An 8,963-nucleotide genomic window follows, 5' to 3' on the forward strand; every position below is an offset into this window, starting at 1 on the left:
AAAAATAATAGTAATAATGATTCTGGGGGCCGAAGTGATTCGACTGATTGGCGCCAGGGCGTTCTTCCCTTGCACCCAGTGTTTCCCGGTGGCACTTGGCCCAGTGTGACCTTGACCAGAGTAATGACACTGAAGAAAATGAAATGAAATGAAAAACAATTGTAAGATGTTTCATTTTATTTATTTAACAACTTAAAGACACTGGTGAGAATTTATCCAGTACAGGACACTTTTAATTTACTGTTAAAAACTGTATTGTCCTTGTAGGTTTATTTTAATCTGGTAAACATTTCCCTTTCTTCCACTTCACTTATGGTTATGTTGGAGTATTATTTCCCAGGAATGGTGTGGAATGCTGGGAATGCCAGTTCAGGGGCCTCCACCCTATAGGAAAGAGCTAAGGGCCGCTACAAAACAACAACACAGGAAATCTGGCCTAGATCTAAGAGAGCCTTTAAAAACACAAATCCTCTTTAGATCGTGTACATGTATGATTATATAAAGTACTACTTTTTAAACCTCTTTATTTACATATTTTTGTTTTCTGCAGTAACATGTTCCCCCATATATGACTTTGGCACTGCCATTTGGTTGGCCTGGAAAGGAGCCAGATGTAAACCTGAACTGCATTATGGTTTAGTTCCTTGTGCTTATGGACAAGATGATGGTGTTCAGTGATAACAGGGGGCAGGGCCTAAAGCTCAGTGGTGTGGATCCTGAAACATGCATGATTGTATTCAAAAACCACTGGTCACAGGTAAAGTTTCATGCATATATTTGATAAACCATCCAAAAATGTTAACTTAAAATAAAATGTTTTAAATGAAGCAGCATTTTTGTTCACTGACTAAGTTTTAAAAACTGCATGTGTATTTTTCAGTTGAGACATTTATATATTAGGTGACAGTTTACATAGACCAACAAAGCATTCAGTTAACAGTAGCAAGGAACTCCACCACCACCTGAAGTTTTTCCCAATGTTTTGACAAATATATTTCTTTTTTATGACTTCTTCCCCCTTTATCTCCCATTTTCAGTCATGTTCAAGAAATAGCTTATTTTCTTTTACCATCTAACCATGACCTCAGTAACTTTTACAGGAGAAATTATCACTATAGTGATAACTGAATTAATTAAATAGTCTGACATGTTGTCATGTCCTTAGGTTTTACGGATCCTGGAGAAGCACGAGCCAATGCGAAACGGTGGCCACCTCAGTTCAGGCCCGATTCAGGAAGACGAGGAGAGTGCTGTGCAAAACTACGTGGAGCACATGTTGTTCCTCTTGACAGAAGAAGAGAGTGGTGTGGATGGAGCTATAGGTCCCATACTTGAGTTTGTGCTGCTGGAGAACGTTATGGAGCGTCTATTTGTGTGGAGCCTGCGGCGCAATTTCACCGTTGCCACCAAACTGGAACAGCTGCGCATGTACAAGATGCTGTTGGCTCGGGCAAGGCAGCCCCTTCTGCACCACAAGCCCATTTTATGCCCACTTGCCATGCTGCTTTCTTCCTGTAGCTCAGGTCCAAGCTCCATGCTCGTAGAGACCCAGTTGGTGTGTCTGTTGCATCGATTGTCTTGTTTGCTGGTGCATGATGACTCTGCCCTCCAGCTCTTTCTATTCCAGAGTGGGCAGGACCATGGGGCTGCCAACTTCCTGCTTTTTTCACTACTGTTGCCCTTCGTGCACCGTGATGGGCCAGTGGGTGAACAGGCCCGGGATGCACTTGCACTCATTGTGGCAGTGTCAGCCCACAACACCACAGTGGCCAATTATGTCATCCAGAACACCTACTTCTGCCCGGTGAGTGGGAGGACCATAGTCCTGGTATCAGTTGTTTAAAACCATAGTCTGTAATTGTAACTGTTACAGATAAGCCAGGTTTACCAGGCGATAACTTTAAGAATAGCCAGTGTTAATGAAAATCTTGTTTACACTGTTTACAGTCAAGCAAGCTTCAAACTGCCACAGGCTCAAATGCTGCAGTGCAAGAAAGATGACCTTACATTCAAATCAACATCTTAAAGCTTGACCAAAGTCTGATAATAAGCAGGAACAGCTTCTTATTTTGGCTCACTTGTCACTTGTCTGTGTACAGTGTTTTGAAACACATGCCACTGTTTTATGTACTGTAGAGTAACTATTATTTTGAAGTTCTTCTGTGTTGACAATGATTACTTGAAGTATGTTAATAAAAATGCAGAGCGAGGTGCACACACACTCACATACACAGAAAAATGTGAAATTCTTTAAGCTGTTAAGCCGTTATGTAACAGCATTACTATAGTTCCACAGGAAAAAGGAAAGGGAGGAACCATGGGGAATGTAGACAGGGAAAGGAGGGGTTCCCTGTGATGGCCAGTCATTTATCCAGAGATAGTAATACAAAAAAGGAAAACATGAACAACTAATAATGATTTAACTTGGATGCTCAGTTTGTTTGCCATGTTGAGTCAGTACTGTGTGGCGTCTGGTTTGCAATTCATCCAGTTAGTATTTTCAGTATTGTGTTCATGAAACACCTTCAGTTTGTGCCAAAGATTATCCTTCCCTAAATCCATTTATGTTTTTATAAGCAGCAAAATGTTCTGTTTTTTATTAACAGTCCAAATATACATGCAGTCAAAAACACACCTGATTGATGTAAACTTTTCTTTTCTTTATGTATTAACAGCATCCTCTTACACAAGGTCCATTCTACATGTAGATCTATTTTAACCGGGGATATAAACAGCAAAACAGACTAAATAATCCAGCGGAAACTGCACTACATTTACTAAGTACAGAAATCCTGTGCCTGGGATTATTTCCTGAACGGATTTAGAAGGGGTGAGGGGGCTGTCATGCTAAAATGCAGATTTGTCATGGGAATGAAAGCACTCTCTTTATCTCTTTATACTCTGATGTATGATATATGTGTCTTGTCAAATTAGTAATTAATTAACACAAAGGTCAATATGCCCCATTTCCAAAATATTGGGACATAAAGTATAATTAATCAGAAATCTGGTAATTTGTTCATTCTCCTGAACTTTCATTTAACTGACCAGAGTACAAAGTTCTCACCACTTTATGCCAAACTTTGTAACTTTGTACTTGTATTTTACAGTTTTACCAGTTTACATGCAGATGACACTCTCACTGTGTGTGTGTGTGTGTGTGTGTGTGTGTCTGTGCATGTGTGAAGGTCCTGGCCACGGGGCTCAGTGCTTTGTACTCCTGGCTCCCGGCTAAGCTAGAAAACTATAGTGAAGGATGGCACTGTTTGGAGGAAGTGGATTGTGCGCAGGTTCCTGCACTCACCCAGTTTCTTAACTCCTTGCAGTTCTGCAGCACTATGTGTACGGTAAGAACTCACATTTATTGAGATATTCTTTGTAGAGGAACCCTCAGGAACCACCCTTAGCAATAACACTGAGAAACATTATGACTGGCATTAAGAACAGTGTATTCATTTTTAAACGACCTTGCCCAGCCCTGCACACTCACAGATACTTTATTAATGTGTATTCATGTTTTTTTAGGTGGCTCATTGCACAATCAGAGATCAGCTACTCAGTTACATCTATAATGGCTTCCTTGTGCCAGTCATGGCACCTGCATTACATAAGGTCAGACGGCATGCTCATTATTTGCTTATTTGCTTTGTGTATTGTCCATTACATTCCTGCCATGTGACTGGTCTAAAGTTGCTCTGCATTCTGTTGATTGGTCAGTTGACTTTGGAAGAGGTGATGATGACAACAGCATACCTGGAGCTATTTTTGAGGAGTATCACTAACCATGCCCTCCTCCAGATCTTTCTAATTTTCATCCTTAGGCACCGGCATGATAACATCAGCATTGTTGATACACTTGTCAGCAGAATTAACACTCCCTTTCAGGTTAGACATGCGCTTTGATTTCATATTGTTTACTACTGTATAATCTTGTATATACCGGACAGTAATGGCTCAGTGGTTAAGGTACTGGACTGTATATGAACCATGAACAATGCTTGTAACCCCTGCTAAGTTTGTATCCTGTCTTAGTTATGTGTCTCTATGATGGAAATGTTCTGACACTTCTGACACAAACTGAGTTTGCAAAGAAAGAAATAACCCATAGTTATTAGTTTAAATACCAATTATGAATCAGACACAGGGAAACCAAGAACCATAAAATGTGTTCTATAATTAAATCTTTGCACAAACAAAAGTCTCTTGCATAATTTCCTGTTGCCTTCTTAATCAAGGTCAAGTGATTCTGCTTAGTATTTTTATACACAGGCCTACCAAACATGGTAGGATGTTAATTGCTAAGTTGTCAAGCATCTTACCTGTCTGGAATCTGTACTTAATAGGTTTCTTCACACATTTATTATTATTTTTCTTTAATTTCTCACCTGTCTGTATTAATGTTGATTCCTCTCTATTTTTTTGTTAGCTGGGTTCAGTATCTTTGACTTTATTCCGAACTCTGATTGGGCTCTACTGTGAGGATGTCATGCTACAGCTCATTCTCAGGTAAAGCCTTTTAATTCCCGACTCTTCCTGCACAGCAAAAATGTAATACTACGACTACATAAGGATTCAGACTTCCCACAAAACAGTTAAGGTTTTTACTTGTGGGTGGCATGCCTGGGGCAGAGTTTCATGGCTCTGTTATTTGATCATAAGTGCTTTTAACTTGTTTGGTATCCTCTTCAGTTACGAGCAGCAACAATCCAATATATCAAATACAATCAAGCTGTTTGACTAATGTGCTATGAGGACTTGTGACAATGATCTTTTTGAGATCTCTACAGTGTTTACTAGAGCTTCCTGTTGCAGTGCTGGTGGCCTAATCTGTCAGACCAGCCCTATTATGGCATTATTATTAGCCCTAGTGTGAGCACAGAAGTATCAGCTACAGTCAATCAATCAATAAAGATGAATAAGTATGCCATGGGAAGAGACAATTGTTTTTAATCATTTATTGACAGAAAACACTGAAGGAACATTGCAGAATATATTGAAATCACAAGACTGCCATGGCATACATGCCCCTTACAAGCTGATTTTAACTGTATGAGACAAGGTGTTGTAAAGAGCATAAAGGTTTTTCCTTTGGTTAAATGATGTGGAAAAAGCACTGACGATGTCTTGTCATATTTAGCATTCTAAAGAGTCACTTGTCCCCCAAGAAGTCAGAATAAAAAAACTTATAGCCTGGATGCAAAATTTGTTGTTAGATGTATTTGGGCTACTGATTTGTTCACTTCGTGCCCTCAGATGCATTCAGATGTATAACATGTTTTTGTATAGTATGTCTTTGTCCTGTTTTTATTGTTATTTCTCTTCTCACAGTTGATCTCCTTTCCTGTGCTACAGGTATCTGATTCCATGTGCTCATTTGCTGTACAAGGGACAGCACAGACTGAGAGAAAGAGACTGTTATTCATCCAGCGCTGCTGCTTTTCTCGCTCTCATGCCCTCATTCCTCGTGGCCCGACCTCCATCCTCCCCGACACTGCCACCTAAGCCAGATTACATCCTCTGGTCAAAGGTCACTGAAGGTCTGATAAAGGGGAACATGGGTAATAACAACACACAAACATCAGTCCATTGTAGTTTTTATAACTTGTCCTTTTGGGAAATAATTATTAGTTTATTCAGTTATTATTTATTGTTTTTATTATTAGAACAGCAAATAAATGCCAAAGCAAGTAAGTAAAAAGTAATCATTATGTTTTTTTTCTAAATCATTTAGAGGAAAAAAACATAAAACACAAACAAACAACAATGACAATACTGTTTTGTATTGTGCAGGTAAAGAACTGAACTTATTGAGAATCAGTACAGTGACATAAACTAAGGGGCATGATTTATGAGTTATTTCCTTGCTTGAAGCAGACACATTGTAGAATATGGTTAGACCTGCTAGGAGGGAGTTGCAATAGTCCCGCCACAATATGACAAGAGACTGGACAGAAATCAAAGTGGTTTCCATAAAGAGAGATGGCAAAATCCTCCTGATGTTGTATTGGAAGAACCTGCATGATCCGGTTAGGTTAGCAACATAATTTAAGTAGAATAGCTGGTTATCCTGAATAAAGATTCAGAAGAACAGACATTCTTACAATAACTGAATGTGTTGCAGCATTTCTTAACATTTTAGCAAGACAGCAACTAGACCTAAATATAATTTTGAGTGCCCTAATTACCCTAGTTAATAAATACTCTAACTAGCTTTTATCTTACTTGTTTAGATGGTGTTGGACACTACTGTTTGGAATCTGAGCCACTGATGGACAGAAACTACCTCCAATACCTAAACGATGCACGTAGCATCATTAGCACCAGTGTGCAGGCATGTAAAGTTTGGTCTGCCCCTTATGATGGACTCAACCCCACACCTGAAAGCTGCAGCGGAGTAGAGTTTGAAGATGGAAAAGATGAAGAGCTGTTAGTGGATGATTGTCCACCTCTTTTCAATACTTCACTCCAGCCACCAAACACACACCGCCTATCTGACTCCAGTTTGAGTCGGACTCCAGTTTCTCCAGCAGATCTGGAATGGGATGATAGTTATGAAGCTGTGGATAGAGAGGAACACCAAGATTCACTTAAATCCCATAATTCCACAATTGTGAAACTTCCGAAACACATCGAGGAGATGCAGAAAAGTGCTAGCATGCTAATTCGCGACTCTTATATTGAGGAGTCAGATTTCCAGCATGACGTCTTGGTTTATAATCTCATAGCACAGAGAGACTTACGGGATGACCGTAGAGCATCCATAAAAAATTGTCAGACGACAAAAATTTTACACCCTCACCCACAAACTAAAACTAAAAACAACACACAGCCACAGACATGTAACCACATAAACAATATGCATAAAAACACAACAAACTACATAAATCATAAAGTTGAGGAATTGGAAGAATCTAAATCCATATTAAATGGACTTATTAGTGAGCATGAAACAAATAATAAACTGCCTCACATCACCCATAACATGGATTTAGAAATGCAGGATCCATCCCACAAGCCCCTGATGCAGCCTACAGAAGATTATTTCATTTCCCAGTGTCTCCAGCTCATTCACACATTAGGAGGAGATGATGAGAGTACACAAGAAGATAAGGTTGATTTCCAGCGGTTGACAGCACTCCTGTATGGGGAAGAGAAAGAACTGGACTTTGACTCTTTTTGCTCTGATAGTCATGATGATGATGATGATGATGATGGTGATGATGATGAATGTAGTGCAAAGCAGAGTGACTCTGATGAAAAGAAACTTGTCCCATTTACAGGTGAGTGTGTTCAAGGCAATGATTTTAAAGGCAAACATGTGCACACCAGAGGTGAGAGTAGTAACAATAAATGTTACTCAAGGAAGAGCAGTAAAATATTAAAGTAGTAAAATAAGGTACCTAGTGCCATTACAAGTTTATCAGTTTGCACATTTTCACTGCATTGTAGTGTAGCAGTCAAAATCCTCTAAATCAAGGCCAAGACAACACTTATTACTTATACCATACTGACAAAAACTAGAACAAGACCAACAAAAGACCAAAATCCATACCAACCCAAAGCAAGACAACAAGGACCTAGACCAGCTGAAGAATAGAAAACCATCATCTTGTCAATTACTGATGGGGTTAGGATAAAGAAAATAACTTTATTAGTGTAACTTCATTCATTCATTACAAAGTTTTTGATCCACTACCTCCCACTCCCCTGCAGGTCCTTTTATTAGCGTGCTGCTCTCTCGTCTAGAGAACATGCTGGAGAATTCGGTTGAGGTAAACCTGCTGGTGACGGGCGTCTTGGCTCAGCTGGCAGCGTATCCACAGCCGCTGCTGCGCTGCTTTTTGCTCAGCACACAACATGTCTTCCAGCCCAGCGTCTGCTCTCTTTACCAGGTTGTCATCTCGTACTGTACTAAAACAGACTGTGGTATTAGTGATAACAGAATAACAGGAACACAGAAACATGTTTTTGTATTTTAGGTGCTGGTGTCTGTGGGTTGCCAAATTGAGCAGTATGCTGCAACAAGGCCAGAGTTTGCCCAAATGGTACGAGATGCTGCTCAGTATGTGCTGCTCAGAGATGAGGCCTTTAAGGATAGGGGTGAGCAATATTGTATTAACTTTTTTTTGGAATTGTTGGTTTAACATTGGACTGGGTATTATGATCTCCAGTTTTGTTCTTTTTCTCAGGTTGGGTTTTGGAAATTTTGCATACTAAACTTTTACTTCACTGATAAATAATTCTTATTGAGTATTGCAATTTGCTAATTGAAATGTAGTTGTGTTGATATTTTCTGGCATACTTAGTAGAGAAGGAAAGTTGTATCACCAATTTTTATTTATATTTCATCTTTTTCACTCTTTTCCCTGACTTTCACTGTCTCTCAGAGCTCAATTCCCAGCAAAAGAATGGACTTGGCTGTTTTTTTAATGGACATATCGGTGGACAGCTGCTGAAATCTCTTCCTCCATGTCCTAAGATACCTCTTCAGTGCAGAAATAGAGTGTTTGCCACATTTATGTACGCAGAGTTTCTTAAAGAGCTGGCAGCTATTGCACAGGAACATGCCATATGCCCCGACATACCCAGTGAGACATAAGACCTGTAAAAGCTGCTTTGTGCCACCGTTTGTATATGTGTAACATGTTTTCTGGTGGTCGAAAAGGCACTAGTACAACCTGCGGGTGTGTCTTTAATTATGCTACTTGACTAAAGATCAGTGTTGGCATAAGGACATGGGTAGCAGATACAGTGTCAAAGCTTATGGAGTGGCCCAAATTATTTTTATTATTATTTATTACTCCTCTGACAGGTCCATCTGTTCTGCAAACAAATGTATGCTTAATTTAAATACAAAAGATAAAAAAAAGTTTGTGTTGACAAGTTGCCTTAAAATTTGTCTGTTCCCCCTGGGTTGAGTGTTAGTTAAGATCATTTTATTGTGTTTTTGTCATTTTATTGTG

General features: G+C 39.4%; 1 protein-coding gene across 1 annotated transcript; it reads left to right on the top strand.

Moving 5' to 3' along the window:
* The first annotated feature begins 652 nt into the window (after window positions 1–652).
* On the top strand, window positions 653–8,963 carry LOC134333498 (FHF complex subunit HOOK-interacting protein 1A). The gene is made up of 11 exons (XM_063015492.1): window positions 653–757; window positions 1,166–1,804; window positions 3,189–3,347; window positions 3,526–3,612; window positions 3,718–3,885; window positions 4,427–4,506; window positions 5,353–5,588; window positions 6,231–7,280; window positions 7,714–7,892; window positions 7,980–8,100; window positions 8,388–8,963. The coding sequence occupies exons 1-11, from the start codon at window positions 653–655 to the stop codon at window positions 8,597–8,599; spliced, it is 3,036 nt and encodes a 1,011-aa protein (XP_062871562.1). The 3' UTR covers window positions 8,600–8,963.

Source organism: Trichomycterus rosablanca, chromosome 19 (assembly GCF_030014385.1).
Source record: "Trichomycterus rosablanca isolate fTriRos1 chromosome 19, fTriRos1.hap1, whole genome shotgun sequence".
In the NCBI taxonomy this organism is placed as follows: domain Eukaryota; kingdom Metazoa; phylum Chordata; class Actinopteri; order Siluriformes; family Trichomycteridae; genus Trichomycterus; species Trichomycterus rosablanca.